This window comes from Plecotus auritus, assembly GCF_963455305.1.
Source record: "Plecotus auritus genome assembly, chromosome: 1".
In the NCBI taxonomy this organism is placed as follows: domain Eukaryota; kingdom Metazoa; phylum Chordata; class Mammalia; order Chiroptera; family Vespertilionidae; genus Plecotus; species Plecotus auritus.
The window spans coordinates 31,695,910-31,719,049 of NC_137770.1; the positions used below are offsets into that span (position 1 = coordinate 31,695,910).

Below are 23,140 nucleotides of genomic sequence, written 5' to 3' on the forward strand. Positions count from 1 at the left end.
CCTGTTCCTCTCTCCCACTCAGATTCAGTGGGTGCTCCGGGCCCTGAGCACCTGAGCCAGTGCCAGAACCTGACACTCTACCGGAGCTTCTGTGCCATGAAGTATGCCATCTATGCCCTCTGTGTGAACTCACACCAGCACACCCAGTGCCAGGAATGCAAAGACAGTCTCTCAAAGAACCTGGCTGTGGCTGCAGAGCCAGTGAATGATTCTGTCTCCTCCTCAGGTACAGAAACCCCTCCCCACCAATCCCTGATGCAACCTGTTCCACAGAGTTCTTTATGTGGGAACCCTTTTCCACCAGGATGGAGGAGGTGGCCCTTGGTTTTATTATGCCCAGGAATAATTTCATCCATTAATCAGCCTTCATTAATCAAAGAGACATGGAGAAAGCAAGTGATTTGCCTAAGTTCTAATGGAGTCTGATCACCTGGTGCATTGTTTTCCAAATGCTTTCCCCCCCCTATAATCTGCAATAAAAATAGCATTTCACATTACACTTCAGTTTGCACCTAAGTATTAATTTGTGTATTTATATTTGTATGTGTATATGTGTAGATAAGTGATATACAAACTAAACCTTTGAGAAACGATATATTCACCCTTCCAAACAGAGCGCACTCTTGATTATTTTTCTGTTGTATGATATTTCTTTTTTTTTAAATGCAGCCTCTAAGTCAGGGGTGGGGAATGTCCAGCCCATGGGCTGTATTATGTCCACAAAATCATTTGTCTGGCCCTGCCAGGGCATTGGGGGTGAGTTAATTAAATATTTGACCGAATATAGCAGGCTGGTTTTTAAGTTGATAAATTTGTATGGCCCGCGAATGATGTTATAAAAATCCAAATGGCCCTCAGCAGAAAAAAGGTTCCCCACCCTTGCTCTAAGTCAGTGTCATGGATCACAGCTACAGTGTGAAAGAACCTATTTCCTATCCTCTCATTTTTCTTAATAACTTACAACATTTAACTTCCCTTGTGTGACTGCTGGTCAGTTCTCTCTCTCTTGTAGCGTTGGGATGGACCTTCTCTTCTGAGCATGGTCATTTTTGACCAGTGAGTATTTCTTGAGAGATCTAGGTAGCCCTTGATCTTCTTTAGCGTAACAATGAGTGAAAATAGAATTGAGGAGTAAAGAGCTTGTATGCTGGAGTGCTTGTGAGAGATGAAGAATAATGAAATATTTAAAAAGCAGAAACAAAATAACAAGTGTTCAGTGAGCTGTACTTCTAATTAACGTACAAACTCTGCAAATCATGAAAAGACGTTGATGAGGAGTCTCTTATTCTTCTGACTGTAACTGCAATTTCTTTAGTCATTAAAACATAAATAAATGAGTTAAATTTGTGTGAATGTTTGAGTCTGGCAAGTAATGTTTCTGATGTCTGCACTTTCTCTGCCCTCTTCTCTGATACATGCTACTTTAGGTGCTTCAGATCTCTTCTCAACATACCTGGCCAGGTGTCAGCAGTATCTGTGCCGTGTTCCTGACTCTTTGCGCCTGGAACTTCTAGAAAACATCTTCTCATTGCTCCTCATCACCTCTGCCGATCTTCACCCAGAGCCTCACCTGCCCGAGGACTATGCTGAGGAGGATGACATTGAGGGGAAGGACCCGTTAGGTTTGAGGTCCCCACCAGAGAGCCCTCAGCACATAGCACAGCCTGAAAGGAAGTCAGAACGGGGTTCCCTAGGAGTCCCCAGGAGCCTTGCTGATACACTTCCAAGCTGTCTGAAGACAGAGTCGAAAGACAGTTCCCCAGAGTCTCATGGGCACAGCTTTTTGGACCTCAAGCACCTTACCAGTGGTGTCAGCGGGTTCCTGGCTGATGAGTTTGCAATGGGGGCCTTCCTCAGGCTCCTCCAGGACCAGCTGGAGGAGCTCAGCAGCCACAGTCCACCTGAGGACCCAACGCTGCCGGAAGGCCAGAACTGCCCGGAGAGCAGACATGGACCGCAGAGCCGCCTGCACCGGTTTTCCAAGGTTCTCTCTGAGGCCCAGTGGAGATACAAGGTGGTAACAAGCAACCAGAGCTCAGGTGAGAGGATGCAGCAGAACCAGTGGGTCCAGAAAATGAGGAGGGAGAAAAACCCCAGGAATGTGGGAGAGAGCGAGGAGGAGTGCATGGGAGTCACGCCATAACTAAGGCATATACCATAGCAGCTAGTGTCAGAACCATGCCTCAGAGCCCAGTCCAAATCTTCCCCTACCTGTTACCCCACGAGGTGGGTCAAAGCAAAATTGATCTCTCTGCCGCCTTACCCATTGGGTTTGCTGTTTCAGAGGAGCAACCTTTCCGAAGATACCGGCCCATCGCCACACAGCACCCTAGTCTCCGCCGGGGTCGTAGGACACGAAGGAGCCGGGCAGGTAATTGATGAGCCCTCTTCATGCCTATTCCCATGCACCAGGCAAGTGGCATGCTGCCTCTTGTCTAACATTCTGTAAGATAAAGCCCATGGTACACACACACAAAAAAAGTGACCTAAGCTTATCTTAGTCCCACTCCACCAAGGTAACCCTTGCGAATGGTTTCCTTCTAGAAATTTTCCACACAGTACAAGTATATATATTATTTCATGTATTCATATTTGTCATTGAGAACTAACTTTTTTCACTGATGTCCTTTTATATGTCTCATACTGTATATTGACAACTGACTTTTTTCACTTATTTTAAAAGCTGCTTAATATTCCATTGTCATATGTACCCTTTTGTGGGCACTTAAGTTGTTTACAGTTTTTTTACTATTATAAACAATGCTACAGTAAACCACCCTCTACATATGTCTGTGCATACTTGTATGAGTATAGCTATAGGATAAGACCCTAGCAGTAGAATAGCAAGGTCAAAGATATGTGGAGATAAAATAAAGATATCACCAAATTGCCTTAAAAAAAAAAAAAAGATGGACCAGTTCACATTCCCACCAAATGTATATGAGTTCCTGTTTGCACACACATTCATTAAAAATTAGTAGTATTAGATTTTTTCAATTCTGGACCAATATGATTAATATAGCAATGTTTATCATTGTTTTAATATTAGTTTTTAGTTTAAGGTTGAATGTCTTTTATATATTTATTGGCCATTTATATTTTTCTCTGAGCTGCCTATTCATGTGGTCGTTCGCATAAAAACAACTTTTACAATGTCAGAAAAACTTGTGCCCTCCTTTGCACCCTCCTACTTTCTAGTCATAATAGTTATGCTTTTTCTTTTCCTTCGGAATATTGACAGTGCTTAGTGAGCAGACAGGTCACTAAGTAACTTGAAAGCCCTGGGGCTCTGAGAGACCCACAGGTTGGAACCACTGGTATAAGCTGCTACCCAATGAGCATTGGCACCATATTAAGCCCACCCTTCATCTTTGGTCTGTAGGAACTTGCATTTTGCTGTAGAAGAAGCAGTAGATATAGTAGTTAACCATTATCCTTTCACTCTAACTACCCAGATCTTGATTTTCAAGCCAACTTCTCACTTTCTACATTTTAAGGAGTTGGTGGTTGATTTTCTCTCTCCTTCCTGTCACCTCTAGATGGCCGGGACAGAGGTTCCAATCCATCCCTGGAAAGTACAAGTAGTGAGCTGAGCACAAGTACTTCAGGTATGGGGGTCCCAACCAGTTGCCAACTTCAAGCAGCTTTGCCCTGATATGGAGTTGCCACACACCCTGGTGTAGAAACCTGGACTGAGCAGTGCTTTTTTTTTTTTTTTTTTTAATCCTCATCCAAGGATATTTTTTTCATTGATTTTTTAGAGAGAATAGAAGAGGGAGGGAAAGACAGAGAGAAACTTCAATGTGAGAGAAACACATTGATTGGTTGCCTCCTGCACCAACCCCAACCAGGGCCCGATCTGGGGAGGAGCCTGCAACCAAGGTACATGCCCTTGATTGGAATTGAACCGGGACCCTTCGATCTGCAAGGCGACGCTCTATCCACTGAGCCAAGCCGGCTAGGGCGCAGTTCTTATTTGTAAGATAAATAAGTCCTGGGGATGTAACATACAAAGCGTGGAGACTATAGTTAACAGTACTGTACTGTGTATTTAAAAGTTGCTAAGAGTAGATTTTAAAAGTCTCAAGGAAATTTGCAACCATGTGTGATGATGAAAACTAAACTTTGGTGATCATTTCACAATATAGTAAATCATTATGTTGTGTACCTAAAACTAATACAATGTTATATGTCAATTATATGTCAATTTTTTAAAAAAGAAGTTTGGTTCTGCCCATGGCCAAACAGATTTCAGTAGGGAAAGGGCTGTTTCGCTATCAGTCAAGTTACCCATTAGCAGAGAAAAACAGAGGTGACTACCTAAGAATGTACTTAAGTATTATATTCAAACATGATAGCATAGGTTTGCCCTTCAATTGAGGGAAAATTAATACCTACTTACCCACCTTTTAAAAAAGAAACTTTTTGAAGATAATGAGTTTGGTGGGAGGTTACAGCAGTATAGTTTTTCCTCAATTTCTGTTGCTTCCTTGGCCCCCACGTTCTTGTGTCTCAACAGAGGGAAGTCTGAACATCGTGTCTGGAAGGAATGAGTTGGATGGCCAGTTGCGGCCCCAAACTCAAAGTTCATTCATCCCCATGATGTTCTCCCCACCTGAGTCGCTGCTGGCATCCTGCATCCTCCGGGGGAACTTTGCAGAAGCCCATCAGGTAAGGGGCTGGGCAACTGGTGTTAGTAGCCTGGGCCTCACCTTGTCATAGTAAAGAATGTGAAGTCTATCTCTAGCCATCTGGAACCTGCTGGGCCTCAGGCAAAGCTGGATACCTGTGCAACCAGAGCCACTTGGGAGCATTTGAGGGGCCACATCCAGCAGGAGAAACAGGAGAGAGTTTCCATGTACAAGGCCCAGTCCCCAGCGTTGCAGATTTCAAGACCCAGATTGGAGGAGGTTTAAGCTGCTGAATCATTGGTTTGTTTTAACATAAACAGTGTTTAACAAGATAAACTACTGACAAGCTCACCACTTCAAAACATGGAAATATTTTTGTTTCCTTACAATCTTTCTCTGAACACATACATGTTTTTAATAGTTAAAAGTCATGATGCAGACAATGTTTAATAAGAAATAGAATGCCACCCTAACGGATTTGGCTCAGTGGATAGAGCGTCGGCCTGCGGACTGAAGGGTCCCAGGTTCAATTCCGGTCAAGGGCATGTACCTTGGTTGCGGATACATCCCCAGGAGGGGGTATGCACAAAGCAGCTGATCTATGTTTCTCTCTCATCGATGTTTCTAACTCTCTATCCATCTCCCTTCCTCTCTGTAAAAAAAAAATCAATAAAAAATAATTAAAAAAAGAAAAATAGAAATAGAATGCCGGTTCAATATACAAGTGTAAGGGCTACCAAACTAAAATGTTCGTGTTGTCGAGGGATGAGCGCAAGAAGAAATCAGAAGGACTTGCCCTCCCTGAGCTTCTGTATCCTCACTTAAAACTCAGTTAAATATAACACCTGCTTGTCCTACCTTGTGGGGTTGTTAAGAGGTTTCTGTACAAGCTGTGAGAAATGTAAGAATCCTCTGCTATTGTTTAAATTTAATAGCATGAAAACCTACCTTTCTAATTTTTAAAACTTCGTTGGTATATTTATCATACTGTGCTCATCCATTAACATGCAGGTCAGAATTTTTCTTCCATTTTAGTTCAGTTGCTGAAGAATAAATCAAGGATAAAATCTAGGCGATAGGAGAATTTTTGCTTAGCTTCCTCTGGTCATTTTAGGTTCCATATTTTAATGACAATGATAATTCTGACCCTCAAGGGAGGAAAGGATCCTCACCAGCCTTTGTTACACCCAAATCCAGAGTTAAGTCAACTGTGAGCCCCTGATCCTTTACCCCTAAATGTCCTCACTTCCGCTTCCTTTCCTGGACCCTTGATTTTTATTTTTTTTTAATGAAAGTCACCTTTTTAAAATATATATATATTTTTATTGATTTCAGAGAGAAAGTGAGAGGGAGAGAGAGATAGAAACATCAGTGATGGGAGAGAATCATTGATTGGCTGCCTCCTGCACACCTCCTCCTGGGGATCGAGCTCACAACCCAGGCATGTGCCTTTGACCAGGATCAAACCTGGTCAGTCCACAGGCCGATGTTCTATCCACTGAGCCAAACTGGCTAGGGCTTGATTTTTTTTTTAAATAGAAGCTTTATTTTTTTTTTAAATATATTTTATTGATATTTTACAGAGAGGAAGGGAGAGGGATAGAGAGCTAAAAACACCGATGAGAGAGAAACATCGACCAGCTGCCTCTTGCACACCTTCCACTGGGGATGTGCCCGCAACCAAGGTACACGCCCTTGACCGGAATCGAACCCAGGACCCTCCAGTCCGCAGGCCGACGCTCTATCCACTGAGCCAAACCGGTTTCGGCAGAAGCTTTATTTTTTTAACCTGGTTACAGAATAAGCCATGCATATTACAAGTAAATACCAAAAGTATTATCAAGAAAATAATATTACTTGTAACCCTATTGTCCAGAACCAATAATAAAGGTGAAGTATACTCTTTGCCATTATTTTTCCAAGATCCATGTGACTTTTATATAGCCAAGATTATTTTGAATTTAAAACTTTATATAATGCCTTCTTTACATTTGCCTTGTACCTGATTTAATGACCTTACAGTAGTCTGATCAGGCAGCTGCATTTGACCATTCTCCTATTACTCAACATTTAGATTATTTTCAACCTTGTAATAGTGTCAGGATTATCACCTTTAGGCACTAAGCCTTTTGAATTGTTTCCTTAAGAAAGTTTCTCAAGAAAATTACTGAGTCAAAGAATATAAACGTTTTTAAAGCTTTATGGATTGCCAAATTGCTTTTCAAAAAAGGTTGTGACAGTTCATTTTACCACCACTCCCTGAAGGCTTGTTTTTATACTTTGTCATTGTGATAGATGCAAAATGGTATTAATGTGACTGAAATTCCCTAGATTACTAAAAGGGATAACATTTTTCATCTATGTATTAGTCCTTCATTTTCTCTAAAATTGTCCACATCTTCTGCCCATTTTCTCCTGGGGCTGTGGTGGCTTTCTTGCTGGCTTGGATAAATAATTTCTATATTTGATCTACTCTTCTAACATGCAGTGCTCTTCCCACCCTACAAAGCGGATGTTTTGGGGCCATAGTCTAATGATAGGCAAGATCCCGTATCTCTAGGCACGGGCCCACCACAGCCACACTCCCGCCTGTCTTGTACCAGGTGGTGTTCATGTTCGACCTGAAGTCCTCGCCCAGCTCAGGGGAACTGATGTTCATGGAGCGCTACCAGGAGGTGATCCAGGAGCTGGTCCGTGTCGAGCACAAGATTGAGAACCAGAACTCAGACGGGGGTAGCAGCACCATTCGAAGAACTGGCAGTGGCCGCTCAACTCTACAGGCCATTGGCAGCGCTGCAGCGGCAGGTCAGGCTTCCCCGTTGCCACCACAGGTGGTGAGGTAGCTTGGGAAGGAGGGCCTCAGGGGAAAAGCCACCCAAAGGATAGGCTCATCATCATGAAGGTGAGCAGAAATCCAGGGCAGGACAGTTGCCTTGAAGAACAGCATATTGAGAGTCAGTTTCTAGCTGTGCCCAACTTCCCTGACCATGGCGGTCACGTACCGACCACTCGAGCTACTCCATTAAGCTTGTCCTGTGTGACTAACACTGAAGAGTGTGAATGCTCTTTTCACCATATGTTTTCATGGTGTTTTGGGAAATGGTTATGAGTTTATTTCCTTCCATGTAACTATTCAGGATAAAGCATATTATTTCAGTTTTCTGTAAAGTGAAAAAGTTGTATTTAACTCATGGCCTGCGATTCACAGGTCTCAATTCTCAGCTTTGGCTGCACTGCAAAAACTGATCCTTTCTTTATTTCTTTTTTTCCCACTGTGCAACCTGCTTCAGTGCCTGTACCCAGCCCACAGGCAGAGGCCAGGCAATGGTTCAAGGCCACAGTTTGCTCTGCATGGGACACTATGAGAGAGCCAGGGGGACAGGCCTGCCATTTTCTTGAAAACCTGTGCCTTTTCTTGAAAGTGGAATCTTGAACCACGTTTTCACATCATCTTACTAGACTAGGCTGTGTGTACCAGATAGCATCCCATGTTGCTCCTTCTCTGTTCTCCCAGAATTTTCAATAGCTATTCAAAAATATATATGCACTTTTTGCTATTTAATATAAATGGGCTCTTACAGCAAGTACTGTTGTCTACCTTGCTTTTTCACAGCGTATTTTAGAGATCTTTTCTGATTAGCACACAGATCCACCTCACTCTTTCTCAACCTACTTTTAGATCCCATTTGGAAGAAGCCCTCACTCATCTCATCCATTTTGGCTTCTCTTGGTCTTCCTTTCCATGCCGTTGTTTTGTGCCATAAGAATGGGTTGCAATGATGATACTAATATGCATAGAAGATATCCTGTGCAGAAGGACCAAAATAAAATAAAATAAAATAAAAGTGGCATATAGAATCATTTTAACCTTACTTTCTGCTCCACTGCTGGTGACCAGGGATGGTATTTTATTCCATCTCGGACGTGACTGACAAGCTGCTCAGCCCCTCTGGAGACCCCATCCTCACGCTCCAGGAGGACTTCTGGATAAGCAGCACCCTGCTGGAGCCCACTGACCCCCTCAGAGAGGTTCTGGAAGAGCTCAGTTCCCCCGCCATGGCTGCGTTCGACCTCGCCTGCTCTCAGTGCCAGCTTTGGAAAACCTGCAAGCAGCTCTTGGAAACGGCTGAGCGACGTCTGAACAGCAGCCTTGAGAGCCGGGGTGAGTGCTTCAGCTTTAGTCCTTCCTTCTCAAATGGATTTCTGAGACACTTGAGAAAATGTGCAAGAAGAAAGTACTTACCGGGGAATGAGAGGCAGGGAGAATGGATTAGTTAATTTCCTCATGTGCAGCCTGGTGGCTTAAATATAGTCTGTTGAGAACCTCACCTTCTCACTAGACATAGCATTCTGCATTCGATTGAGAAATTATTTTCTGATTTGCAGATAAATTTAAAGAATAAATATACATTCAAAAATGGTGTAAATGGAATTTGTCTTTAACTACATTCCCCCTCCTGAGTGAACCCCACTTAGCCTATAATAGTCTTGAGTTTGTAAACCACGTGTAAGGGAAAACATGGAGGGAAGATTGTACCTTGAGGTAAATGATATCAAAATGTGTACATGGAATTCTTGGAGGAATGAAGGTAGAAGAATGTGAAGATAGATTTGGGTAAAGTTCACGCACAGCAAACATTGGAAGGACTGACCCGGGAGGGAGAAAGGAGCCTGTTCTCTCAGTGTTGGGGATGAGGAATGGTGAATAGGTTGCAATGTGAACAGCTACTCCTGGGCTCAGTGATTCCTTGAGAACTCACAGGACTCAGCATGTAGTCACACTCATGACTAAGATTTATTTCAGCAAGAGTGTGCAAAGCAAAACCAGCAGAGGGAAAAGTCTCATGGGATAATCTGTAGAAACGAGGCAAAAGACTTCCAAGAGTCCTCTCCCGGTGGAGGCATACAGGACAGGCTTAATTCCCCCAGCAGTGAGCTGTGACAAGGCTGGAGTGTTGCCTATAGGGAAGCTCATTAGAGACACAAGCCCAAGGTTTTTACTGGGGACTGGTAACAAAGGCACCCTCTGCCCATTGTGTTCCAGAATTCCAGATTCTCAGAAGGAACCACAGTGTACAGAGAGCGTAGGCACAATGAGCCACTCCCATCATTTAGGGGAACTTTTATGCAGTATAGGAAACCATTTGCCAGTGAAGGTCACAGATAGTGCCGAGGGCTCACCTTGTGAGCAGGCCTTTCTGAGGACAGAATTCTCAGGCCTGCTGTGTTAACTCTCTTCTGCACACCTCTCCAAATCACTTCTGAGCTGCTGGTTAAAACGTCCTGTAATGCCCACATGGTCCTTCTAAGAAAGTATACTATAGCACTCGTGATTCTCTTTTGAGGAACAATTCTCCTCCCCTTCATCTAGCACCTTTATCCTATATAATAAAAGGCTAATATGCAAATCGACCAAACGGCAGAACGACCGGTTGCTCTGAGGCGCATTGACCACCATGGGGCAGACACTCAACAGGAGCTGCCCCCTGGTGGTCAGTGCACTCCCACAGGGGGAGTGCCGCTCAGCCAGAAGCCGAGCTCAGGGCTGGCAAGCACAGCAGTGGTGGTGGGAGCCTCTCCCGCCTCCACAGCAGCGCTAAAGATGTCCGCAGTTGGACATCCCCCAAGGGCTCCCAGACTGCGAGAGGGCGCAGGCCGGGCTGAGGGGCCCCCTCCCCCCGAGTGCACAAATTTTGTGCACCGGTTCTCTAGTTGTAAAATAAAAGGAGATATTACTCAAACTGTTAGTAGCTGAAATAGTTTCAGGCCAGTCAATTAGGAATTAATTTAGTAACTACTATGTCTCCAGATTATCCCAAGTATAAGGGGTACAGAGGAGGTATAATGAGTCATCCTATCTAATAAAAGAGTAATATGCAAATTAACCATCACTCCGTTACACCCACAAGCCACGCCCACCAGCCAATCAGGAGCAAATATGCAAGTAAACCCAACCAAGATGGCTACTGCCACAGAGAGCAGGAGGGAGGCATGGGTTTCCCCGGCAATGGAGGATGCCAAGCTTTCACCTGCCCTTGCCGGCCTAGGCCTCCACTCAAGGCTACAAAGTTTCAATGATAGAAGATACATAAATCCAAACAGAAATGGCAGCAGCCACGGAGCTGGAAAGAGCAGGAGGCTAGGGTTGCCCACAGTGATGGAGGAAGCCAAGCTTCTGCAGCCCTGGCCGGCCCAGGCCTCTGCTTAAGGCTACAAAGTTTCAATTATAGAAGATACATAAATCCCAAAAAAAATGGCTGCCGCCATGGAGTAAGCAGAAGGCTTGGATCCGCTCCAGGCTACAAAGTTTCAATTGTAGAAGATAAATAAATCCCAGATACCAGGGCCTCTGCTTGGGTTGCCAGGGGGCGTGGCCGGCCTGCAAACCACCACAGGCCCCTCACCCAGGCTGCCCCACGCCCCAAGGGAACCCCCACCCTGATCCGGGACACCCTTCAGGGCAAACCAGCTGGCCCCTACCCGTGCACCAGGCCACTATCCTATCTAATAAAAGAGTAATATGCAGATTGACCATCACTCCAACACACAAGATGGCTGCCCCCTTGTGGTCAAAGATCCTGCCCCCATGTGGACACAAGATGGCCACCACAAGATGGCCAGCAGGGGAGGGCAGTTGGGAGGAACCAGGTCTCCAAGGGAGGGCAGTTGTGGGCCATCAGGCCAGCAGGGGAGGGCAGTTTGGGGTGACCAAGCCGGCAGAGGAGGGAAGTTGGGGCAACCAGGCCTGCAGGGAAGGGCAGTTAGGGGTAACCCGGCTGGCAGGGGATCAGTTAGGCATCAATCAGGCTGGCAGGGGAGTGGTTAGGGGGTGATCAGGCTGGCAGGCAGAAGCGGTTAGGGGCAATCAGGAAGGCAGGCAGGCAAGCAGTTGGGAGCCAGCAGTCCTGGACTGTGAGAGGGATGTCCGACTGCCCGTTTAGGCCCGACGGGCAGTCGGACATCCCTCAAGCGGTCCCAGATTGGAGAGGGTGCAGGCTGGGCTGAGGGACAGCCCCCACCATGCACGAATTTCGGGGTCTCTAGTCTCTTCATAAAATTGTTCCTAGTGAAGGTTCAAGATCCTACTTAAAGCAGTTAGAGAAGACAGATATGATCTCAGGTCAAGTCCTCAGCCAAGGGCAGTACCAAGGCAAACCCACAGGAAGTGCCTGATTGGCTGGGATGGCGATTGCATGACAGTGCCAGAGATTCTCGGCCTGCTGCGCTGACAGCTGAGGCATCTTTCAGGAGATGGCCCTGGCACCTCAGGCACAGAGAAGCCAGCTGTGCTGGCTGTCACCCAAAATGGCACAGCATCTATTTCCTCCTCAATATTAGAGAAGATAAAATTGCACAAGTAAACACGGGACTGAGAAGCAGTCTTTGAAAGTACCTTATTTTTTCTGCATTCCTGCTTCCTTCATCTGCTCCCAGGTCGGCAGCTAGACCATGTCCTCCTCAGTGCTGATGGCATTCGAGGTTTTCCAGTTGTTCTTCAGCAAATCAGTAAGATTCTCAATTATTCACTTATATCAGCCGGACAAACTAAATCAGGTGAGTTGCTTTTCTCCCTTTTTTTTTCTCCTGGACTCAGAACACTAGGTCAACATCAGCCTTACTTTTTCTTTCTCGTTTGCTTTCCATAGAGAGTGCAGAAGAGAAAGGAGGAGGCCTTGCACGGTGCAGCATTGCTGAGCTGCTTCAGACGTGCTGGCCCAGCCTAACTGAGGACTGCGCTGCAAGCCATGCCGCCCTCTCCCAGCAGCTGGACCAGATCCTTCAGTCACTGAGGGAGGCACTGGAGCTGCCAGGTACTGGTCCACGTGTGGAGGCAGATGAGGACTGAACTTGGGAGAGGAAACTGGAGCAGAGGTTTGGGACTTCAACAGTGAGCCCTACTGGCCCTCCACTTAGCCACTGCATGTCTCATAGCTAACTCCACTGTTCCCCTGCCTCTCAAGTGAAGGGATGGTTAGCACTCACTAGCTGATACATTTTTCTTATCCCTAAGGAGCAATATACCCCAAAGTTACTCAGTAAATGTTGATTAACCCTTCCCCAAAAGCCATTCCAACCCCAGAGTCACAGGGGTAAACACAGAACCATTCACCCTGATTTCTCCCAACTCAAAGCTCTTCCTAGCTGGGAATCAACTTGGGAGTTTGTAGCTGCCTTGTAAGTGTAGTGCCCAAGCTATGGAAGGCCCCATGCAGTGGACGGAAGCCCAGTTCACATAATTGTGTAGGAAATTGACCCAAAGCTGGACACACAGACTAAAGCCTCCATCCTTTCCACCATTCCTGCTCTCAGAGCCCAGGAGTTCTCCGCTCTCGTCCCTGGTGGAACAGGCGGCCCAGAAAACTCCGGAGGCAGAGGCCCACCCTGTGCACATCCAGACTGAGCTCCTCCAGAAGACCCTGGGAAGACAGGCCCCCGTGGGCAGCGGGCACACGGACTACATGGGCACCTTCTCCAGTTACTGCAGCACCTTGGCTGCAGTTCTCGTTCAGAGTTTGCGCTCTGAGCCTGGTAAGTAGCAAGAAAGAGGAAAGAAGGGTCATGAGTGGTCTGCAATGTTTAGAGCGAGGAAGAGGAAAGATTCAGTTAAGAGGTTCTGGGCACAGCAGTAGCCAAGGACACTCAATTCATAGGGTCTTCTTAGTCTTCGGTGTTTTATTCACCTTTGTCTCCCCAATACCTAGTATAGTTGTGCAGCACATGAAGTGCTCAATAAACTTTGACAGCTTTAATGCCTCAAAAAGACCTTAGACCTTCAGCCCATCGTGGAGGACCCAGAGGAGGAACCAAGTCTCTGATATGAGTGCCAGATTCCTACTTGCGTCTGCAGAGTGAGTGTTGCATGCACTCCAGTCACGTTGGATGAGCAGGATGAGCTCACTGCTTTATTATTGGTTCTGGAAAACAGGGCTCTGAACTATGCAATCAGTGGTCACTTTCTTTACCTTTGCAGATCACGTGGAGGTCAGAGTTGGAAATCCCTTTGTTCTCCTGCAACAAAGCTCTTCCCAGCTGGTGTCACACCTCCTGCTTGAGCGACAAGTTCCACCAGACAGGTAGGAGCTACCCCATGGGAGTCGAGCATGGGCCTGCCTAACTGTTTCATCAAGGACACTGAGGGCTTCGTGGGGTTGTGCCTGGGTTCAGTATAGGGAGTGAAGTTACTTCTAGACTTTGCCCTTGATTTGCGTTTATTCTTATACAGCTACATTGAAATGCCTTTCTTTGTCTCTTGCCACCACTAAAATTTACATCGCAAATATAAAATTAAGGGAAGAATCTTCACTTAGGAACAGGCAAAAATCTAAAAATTTGATAACACATTAGTTGGCTAGGCTATAGAAAAACAAGCGTCTCATGGGTTGGTGGGATATAAATTTCCACAAGCCCCTATGTGAAGGCAGTTTGTCCATATCTACTAAAATTACAAATTCACTTATCCTTTGACCTAAAAATTCATGTTGGGGAGTTTATCCTGTGGCTTTATTATACATATGGAAAATGATGTCTGTTACAGCCTTATATGTAACTAGAGGCCCAGTGAACAAAATTCGTGCGGGCGGGGCAGGGCTCTCAGCTCAGCCTGCGCCCTCTCGCAATCCAGGACCCCTTGGGTAGGGTCCCTAGGACTGGCCAGCAATCAGGGCCTATCAGGGCTTTCCTTCCCCCGGCTGCTGGCAGCTAGCCCCGCCCCCTCTGCTGCCACTGCTTGCCATCTGTGAGGAGCTGCCTCCCCCTCACCCCCCCCACCCCACCACCAAATGCCTCCCTCTGCGGGCGACAGGTGTGGGGTGCGATCACTTGGCTGGCCTGGGCCTCCCTTTGCAGGGCGATCACTGGCTGGCCCCGCACCACCGCCACAGTGTCGCTGGCCGGTGGCTTGGGTCTCCCTCTATGGGGTGATCTATTGTGGGGCCCCCAGATCAATCGCCCTGCAGAGGGAGGCCCCACCCACCTGCCATAGCACCGCCAGCCGGGTGGCCTGGGCCTCCCTCTGTGGAGCGATTGTGGAGCAATGGCAGGACTCCCCAACCAATCGCATCCCACCTGCCTTGGCTGGCCTGGTGCCAGTGCGTATCATAGTGTGGTCGTCCGGAAGGTCGTCTGGACGGTCGTTCTGCTGTTCGGTCGTTCGGTTGATTTGCACATTACGCTTTTATTATTATAGATAGCAACAGATCAGAAAAATCCATAGTCCCTAACAGGAGACTAGTTAAATTATAGTTCATCCTCATAGTGGAATAATATGTACTGTCAAAAGAACTGAGGGGCCTCTCTGTAGAGGGATATGAACAGATCTCCAAGATATGTTATTAACTAAAAAAGCAAAGGACAGGGCAGCATGTCTAATAGGCAACCGTTTGTGTTTAAAAGAAGAGGGGAGACCATTAAAGAGCCTGCATGTACATTTGCTCGTGTGAACACAAGGAAAGTCAGAGATTAGGTGATGGTGCCTATGCACTCAGGCTTTGCATTCCCTCTGCTTCTCTCCCTCCAGGTTAGCAGCCCTTCTGGCCCAAGAGGGACTCAGTCTGAGTGTGCCTCAGGTCATCGTCAACTGCTGCTGTGAGCCCCTTGCCCTTTGCCCTTCCCTGCAGAGCCAGCAGATGTCATCTCTCCTGACCCACCTGGGCATCCTGGCCCAGCTGCACATGTCCCACTGCCTGGAGGACCTCCCCCTTTCTGCACAGAGCTCCCCAAAGCCAACTGAGAACCCCACATCAGAGAAAAAGCCCAGCTCCTCCTCAAAGGATTCATCACCCTCAGCCCTCACCTCCTCTGCCTTGGCCTTCCTTAAATCCCGCTCTAAACTGCTGGCTACAGTGGCCTGTCTGGGGGCTTCCCGGGGATCAAAGGTCACCAAGCCCAGCTTGTCATGGAAGGAGCTTCGTGGCCGCAGGGAGGTACCTCTCACTGCAGAACAGGTAGCCCGGGAATGTGTTCGCCTTCTGGAACAGTTCCCTATGCTGGAGGCCTCACTCCTGGCCGCCTGGGAGCCCCTCCGAGGGTCCTCCAAGCAGGAGCAGAGTCTGGCAGCGAGTCTCTGTGGCCAGGCTAGTCTCTCTACCGTTCTCCTGGGCCTGCATTCTCCTGTTGCCCTGGATGTGCTCACTGAGGCCTTCAAGGAAGCCTTGGTGGCCAGAGATTGGCCCCGGGCCCTTCAGCTCACTGAAGTGTACGGTCGAGACATGGATGACTTGAGCAGCATCCAGGATGCAGTCCTGAGCTGTGCTGTCGCAAGTGGTGAGCAGAAAGCTACGTCTCTCTCCTTCACTCCTGCTCATAAAATTTAGCATTCACTGAGTGTATCATCACATTTGACCCTCAGTGTAACTCTAGAGGAAGATGCCAGTGTAAGGGTAGGAAACTTGCCCAGGATAATAAGTGGCAGAGCAGTGCTTAAAACCTAGGTCTATCTAACCTTAGAACACATATTTATAACCAATATTCTCAACCCTGCATATCAGAATCATTGGAAAATTCAATAAACCACAAATATCTGAGCTCCATCCCCAGAAGCCTGGGATGGAATTAAGTAAATGTTTACTTTAAAATGGGGATCAGCAAATTTATTTTATTTTTTAATATATTCTTACTGATTTCAGAGAGGAAGGGAGAGAGAGAGAGAGTTAGAAACATCAATGATGAGAGAGAATCATTGATTGGCTGCCTCCTACATGTCCCCCACTGGGAGTCAAACTTGAAACCCCAGGCATGTGCCCTGATCAGGAATGGAACCATGACCTCCTGGTTCATAGTTCAACGCTCAACCACTGAGCAACACTGGCCAGGCAAATTTTTTCTTTTAAGGGCTTTGAAATCCATAAAGTCGCATTTGAAACTACTCAACTCTTCCATTGTAACATGAATGAAAGCAGCCATAGAGGATATAGAAACAAATGAGCATGGCAATATTTTAGTAAAACGATTTATAAAAACAGCCCATAGGCCTGCCTGACAAACCCCTACTTGAAAAGCTTCCCAGGAGATTTTGATGTGTGACCAGAGTTGAGAGCCAATGACCTACAACACTCCACTTGGGGGATCAAGATCGTGTAGTGTAGTGAATGGTTTCTGGGTAGAGAGCCTGGCTTCCCTGTGGAAAGAAGAAAATCCATCCTGAGAAGGGGGAAGAAATCCCCTGACTGAATGGTTATGCCGTTTTCTCTGCTTGGTGTCTGTTTTTCAGCTCTGAAATGGGTCGGGGGAGAGATAGACCTACTGATAATGACAAAGGATACTGAGGGCGTGAAACTAGTTTACCTGAAATAACATTCAAGTAGTTATGTATGGCACAGAGTGGAAATTGCAGGGAAAACTAAAAGTTGCACTGACCCGTTGAGTCTGAAATATTGCCCTATGTGCAGCACACCAGAAGATGGAGAGCTTCATCTGTTCTGTCTCTCCTCTCTTCCTGCTCCCTTTCTTTCTTCCTATTCTTCCTCTCTTCTCTCCTTCTCTTCCTCTCTCTTCAAAAAGTCTCACAACTAAGTTTGCATAAAGAGAAACAGAGGGTATAACATTTCTCCTTGCCATGTCATAGCGCTTCCAAGTGTCAAAACTAGTTAAGGTCAGATGGATCTTAAAGATCCTCCAAACTCCTGTTTCCTGAAATTGAACAAGGCCTTTCTCTTAAGAAGTAACCTAGCATGGTCGGTGTGGGTCAGTTGGATAGGTGTCATCCCTGCACCGAAAGGTTGCTGGTTTGATTCCTGGTCAGGGCACGTGCCCGGGTTGTGGTCTCAGTCCCCAGTGGGGGGCTGCAGAGGCAGCTGATCAATGTTTTGCTTTCACATCGATGACTCTCTCCCTCTCCCTTCCTCTCTCTCTAAAAGTCAATACAAATATTAAATAAGTTAAAAAGTAACCTGGACTCTGGAGCTCTTCTGGTGCCAGGCTCGCTGCCTCTGGGCATCTTTTTGTCTTGTAGACAAAGAAGGTTGGCAGTACCTGTTTCCTGTGAAGGATGCATCTCTGAGAAGTCAGCTAACCCTAAAGTTTGTGGACAGGTGGCCCCTGGAGTCATGCCTGGAGATCCTGGCCTACTGCATTTCAGACACAACTGTCCAAGCTGAACTAAGGTGTGAACTACAGAGAAAGCTGGCGGAGCTGCAGATGTATCAGAAGGTACAGATCCTGGCATCAAGAGAAAGGAACTGGATTTATCACTCTGTTACCAACTGTATCTAGTTTATTCTCATGTGATGGTGGATTCTGAGAAACAAAATCTAGGCCTGGCTTTTGCTTTGCATCTGGCTTCTGTTCTTAAGTGAACAATGAGGAGGCCTCCCATCTGGGTCTTACTTTATTCACTCCTATAATTTTAGCATTGGATGATGCTTTATAGTCCAGAAGGCCTTTTCACATATACGGGGTGGGGCAAAAATAAGTTTACAGTTGTGTGCACATGAAACAGAGTTTATTTTTATATTATTATTTATTAACTAGAGGCCCGGCACACGAAATTCATGCATGGGTAGGGTCCCTAGGCCTGGCCTGCAATCTGGGCCAATCTTCCCTGGCTGTAGGCAGCCGGCCCCACCCCCCGCTGTCGCAGCCAGTTGCCCTCTCTGTGTGGAGCAACAGTGGGGCAATCGGGTCCCCCGGCGCTGCCTGTGTCCGCCACCACCCACCCCTGGTTCCCTATTCCCTGTCAGGCGATTGGAGCCTGCGGCCGGGGAGAAAGACCAAGAAGTTGGCCGGCAGGCCCCTATGTGGTGATTGGGGCCTGCGGGCCGAGGGCAACTCCTGCATTGATTGTCTGCCCCCTGGTGGTCAGTGTGCATCATAGCCAACCGGTTGTTCCGCCATCTGGTCAACTTGCATATTATGCTTTTATTATATAGGATTATATAGGATTATTATATTTTCCATATGAACAACTATAAACCTACTTTTGCCCCACCCTGTATATTTGAGTTTGTGTATGTTTTATGTCCAATGTGGGGACTTGGTTGTTGTTCTTCAAGAGTTTTTCTAGAGCTTATCTCATAATATGTTTTTTTAAAAGATTGTTTTAAATCTCAGCTAAATTTCAAGAGCCATTTTGAAAGGATGCATTTATTTCAAAAGTGAAAAATGATTACAGGATGTGTATTACATTCAAGATCAAGAGGCTCAGAGAGACAGATTTAGATGATAACAAATATAAAATATATGCTAATTTTCCATGTGTACTTGGAACTGAACAGAGCCCCACCAGGGAAAGGCAGGTGAAAAAGATGTTCTTTCCACTCTTGCTCAGCAGTTTTCATTAGGAGCTAAATGCTGCATGCAGGGTGATCCCACAGAGCATTCAGGCCAGCAGAATGTCTTGGGTAGAGTTTTGAGATGGAGGAGCATGGGGCAAGTGACCCTAGAACAAACTGTTACAGAAAGCTCTGAGAACTGTCCTCACAAGTGAAAGGCCCCCATCCTGCCCTCACCACTCAGTCTTTGCCTCCCTGATTGTGCTTCCCCAGTAGGTTCACTCTCCTCTAAACAGTTTTCACCCTATTTGCTCCATTCCTCCTCTCTCCTGGCAAGTTATGACAGCTGGCTTTGGCACAGAGACCTAGGGATGGCTCATCCCTGGAAACTCCAATGACTCGTTCATGGAGGAAGAAGCTGCATTGTGGTTTGATAGCTTGTCCTGTCTTTTCTTAGATTCTAGGTTTGCAGGCTACCCCAATGTGGTGTGACTGGCAGACCCTGAGGAACTGTTGTGTTGACGACCCATCAACTGTCATGAACGTGATTCTAGAAGCAAAGGTACCATTTTCCTGAGTGATATTCCACTTCCTTCTCTTTTCAGAGTTACATCTCTCTGGCTAGTTGTGTAGACCCTTCCCCCTTATCAGTGTCCAAATTTTTTTATAACTACATCACATTCTTTTTCTGGTGTGTGTGTGAGAGAGAGATGTACATGTAGCAGTGGAATTGCTGTGTCATTGGGCAGGAGCATCTCACCTTCATTAAGATGTTACCAACTGCTCTTCAAATCAGTTGCCCCGGTTATACTTCCACTCCCAGTTCCTATTGCTCCATATCCTTACTCACTTTTGGTATTACCCGACTTTTCACTTTTTGCCAATAGGACGGTATCTCATTGTTTTAATTTTCATTTTCATAATTAGTAATGACTTTGAATATGTTTTCATGTGTTTATTGGACATTTGAAAGCTATATAGAATTTGTCTACCTTCTAAGGAGCTGATATACCATAGTTCAAAATGTAGATATGCTCATTCAGATGTTCAGCCATCCAAGAAACATTTATTGAATGCCTGTTATTTGCTAGGCTCTGTGCTAGATGATGGTGAAACAAAGATGATTAAGCTTAGTCCTTATGCTTGAGCAGCTCACATTTTGGGAAGTGGGCTGATGAGAGACAGTATTCCTAGGAAATTATTATTTATCAAGTGACAAAAGTAAGCCCAGATTGTAGTAGGAGCATCAGCGGGGCATCTGCGTAGCCTGAGAAACAAGGAAGCATCCTGAAGAAGACAACACCAGGCAGAGTTGTGGGGAGGGCATCCCCAATGTTAGAATACTTGGACAAAGCCCGGGAGATTCTGTTCCCTGAAATTGTGATCCAGAGTTCACAAATTGGTGGTGAGGAGTAGCAAGGAGGGACATGGGTGGAATCCAACCCCAAACACATCTGTTTGGCCCATGCAGTATTGGTCTGCAGAATTTTTATTTTTTATATTGATTTCATTGCCAACATTTTAAAATAGGGACCTTTTTAATTTAAAAATTATTTTAATTTTTTTTTAAGACTAATGCCTCTGGACGGGCACATTCCTATGGCCATAGTCAAAGCTGAGTAGGCGTTGTCTCCTTTGGATGGCCCTCTCAGTCTTGCCCAGTTACACTGTATCTCTCAGGGCTTGACACCAAGTGTCAGTCACTGTATGTCTTATGCTTTTCTTTTTTATAATACAGCTGAGATGAAAATCATATCGTTAAGAGTCACCCTGCTCCATCATTTTCATAACTTACCTGCCCCTCTAGTCCTTTGAGTTTATGATCCCACTTTAACCCTTTAGTGAATTTCCCTTCAGCACTTACCAAACTTTCTGGGGCTTTAGCAGACTCAAGAATGCTGAGAAAAATCAGGCAAAAGCTGCATGAATGCCAAGGCCAGTCATGCAAAGGTATTGAAGGTGTGTGTGTGTGTATTTCCTTCCAGGAGTATGGACTGTGTGAGGAGTGGGGCTGCCTGTACCCCATTCCAAGAGAACACTTAATCAGCCTACATCAAAAGCATCTTCTTTATCTTCTAGAAGGAGGAGATCATGAAAAGGCTCTGCAGGTACGCCTCTAACTTTTTCCATTTGGGCGGGGGTAGGGCGGTACAGGAAGGTTAGTGAAATCGGATGGTTTTGTTCTTGCTTAATTTTGTGCAAATATTTGCGATCTCAGGTCTGCCCCTTCTTGTCCTTCAGGAGGTGGTTATAGTCTGTTGAGTAGAATGTGACTAGCTCCGCATTAGGTAGCAGAGGGACAACTGGGTCCAGGATTCTGCTGGATCCTGTCAAAGCCATCATTTGTGGAGCTGGGGGTATGGTGATAAAAATGAGTGCAGAGAATGAGTTAGTCTAAAATGCATAAATATTTTGTTCTCAAACAAAGCAAGGCTGGACTACATGTTTTACAAGCTTCACCTTTCTCCTCTACCCTTCTCCTACAACAGCTTCTGCGAAGAATTCCTGACCCTTCCATGTGCCTTGAGGTCACAGAGCAATCCCTCGACCAACACCCTAGCTTGGCCACATCTCACTTCTTGGCCAACTACCTCACCACCCATTTCTATGGAAAATTGACTGCTGTTCGACACCGTGAAATCCAGGCACTGTACATGGGATCCAAGGTAAAGAGGAAAAGCGGGTATTGGGAAAGCATGCTCGAGGGAGAGACTGTTGGCCTAGCTCTCCCATGAAAGAATTTGCCCTGTCAATGGCTCTTCACCTGCCATCTTTGGCCTGTGCTATATAAAATCTTTACCCCAGCAGCACACCATATCCTAGCTGAGTCCCTTAGGACTTGTCATTCTTTTACTGCCCCACCTCCAATGTGAATTTTATCTGGTCCTTTTAAGTTCTCTTTATGCTATCCCTGGCATCTGCTGTATCAATTCTGAGCATGTATTAGAATCACCTGGACTTTTTGTTGTTTTTGTTTGTTAATCCTCACCCAAGGATATTTTTCCCATTGATTTTTAGAGAGAATGGAAGGAAGGGCTGGGGAGAGGGGGATGGAGAGAGAGATGAAGAGGGGAAGGGAAAGGAGAGAGAGAGAGAGAGAGAGAGAGAGAGAGAGAGAGAGAGAGAGAGAGAAGAAGAAGAAGAAGAAGAAGAAGAAGAAGAAGAAGAAGAAGAAACATAGATTGATTGCCTCCTGCTTGGGCCACAACAGGGGCCAGGGAACAAACCTGCAATCCAGGTACGTGAACTTGACCAGGAATTGAACCCAGGACCTGGGCCAACGCTCTATCCACTGAACCACACTGTCCATGGCACCACCTGGTCTTTTTAAAAATACCAGCAGTTGACCTCCACCCCCACATCAATTAGAACTAAATCTCTTGCAACAGAGCCTGGCTATCTTCCAAAGGGATTCTGGTGTGAGGATTTAAAACTACTGCTTGATAAAGGGTTAATTGTCTAGGTCAGTGGTCAGCAAACTGCAGCTCGTGAGCCACATGTGGCTCTTTGGCCCCTTTTGAGTGTGGCTCTTCCACAAAATACCACAGCCTGGGCGAGTCTATTTTGAAGAAGTGGCGTTAGAAGAAGTTTAAGTTTAAAAAATTTGGCTCTCAAAAGAAATTTCAATCGTTGTACTGTTGATATTTGGCTCTGTTGACTAATGAGTTTGCTGACCACTGGGCTAAATAATATGATGAGGAAATAGGCCCTTACCTTTGATACATAACCTTAGAGACACTAATAGAAAAAAATCATAAACTAGAAAAAGTAATCCAGTGAAGGAGTGTTTAGGGAGAGATGGGGTCTCTGACTCTCTTCTAACAATTCTGATTGGCAGTCAGATAGACTGCCCACAAACAGAATGAGCACTGGGACAGCCAGGAATATGACCACTGGCCCACTTGCTAAGAGTTCAACTACATAAAATGTTCCTAAAGAAAATACATCTTTTTTTTTCTTTTGATGCCTTGTACCTAAATGGGGGACTCCTTGAAAACTGGCAATGAGCAAAACTAATGAACATATTTCAAGGCTAGTGATAACCTCCAGAAGTTCAGAATAATCATTCACTTGTAGGATATTGGAGATGCCAGGTTAGGCAATCCACGGATATCATCTTAAATTGCTCATTCTACTAAAGCCTCAAATGGACAGAATTGTGGCTTTAAGGTGAGACAGAGCTCGGCTATTTCTGGAGGGTCTAGGCCAGAGGTCAGTAGTCTACCACCTGTGGGCTAAATGCACTCCTGAGCCTACTTTTGAAATCAAGATTTATTGGAACACAAGTGCATGCATTCATGT

The 23,140-nt window shown here is 45.9% G+C and overlaps 1 protein-coding gene across 1 annotated transcript in view; it reads left to right on the forward strand.

The window, feature by feature from the left end:
* The window catches only part of ZFYVE26 (zinc finger FYVE-type containing 26), a 70,683-nt gene that overhangs the window by 14,650 nt on the left and 32,893 nt on the right, over positions 1 to 23,140 (forward strand). The window contains exons 10-25 of the mRNA XM_080682356.1: positions 23 to 226; positions 1,428 to 2,039; positions 2,285 to 2,371; positions 3,540 to 3,608; positions 4,520 to 4,671; positions 7,235 to 7,436; positions 8,530 to 8,793; positions 12,066 to 12,185; positions 12,278 to 12,442; positions 12,942 to 13,160; positions 13,603 to 13,705; positions 15,148 to 15,893; positions 17,581 to 17,777; positions 19,296 to 19,400; positions 20,824 to 20,946; positions 21,328 to 21,504. Of these exons, the coding sequence (XP_080538482.1) occupies positions 23 to 226; positions 1,428 to 2,039; positions 2,285 to 2,371; positions 3,540 to 3,608; positions 4,520 to 4,671; positions 7,235 to 7,436; positions 8,530 to 8,793; positions 12,066 to 12,185; positions 12,278 to 12,442; positions 12,942 to 13,160; positions 13,603 to 13,705; positions 15,148 to 15,893; positions 17,581 to 17,777; positions 19,296 to 19,400; positions 20,824 to 20,946; positions 21,328 to 21,504 (3,545 nt within the window). The remainder of the gene's footprint in view (positions 1 to 22; positions 227 to 1,427; positions 2,040 to 2,284; positions 2,372 to 3,539; positions 3,609 to 4,519; positions 4,672 to 7,234; positions 7,437 to 8,529; positions 8,794 to 12,065; positions 12,186 to 12,277; positions 12,443 to 12,941; positions 13,161 to 13,602; positions 13,706 to 15,147; positions 15,894 to 17,580; positions 17,778 to 19,295; positions 19,401 to 20,823; positions 20,947 to 21,327; positions 21,505 to 23,140) is intronic.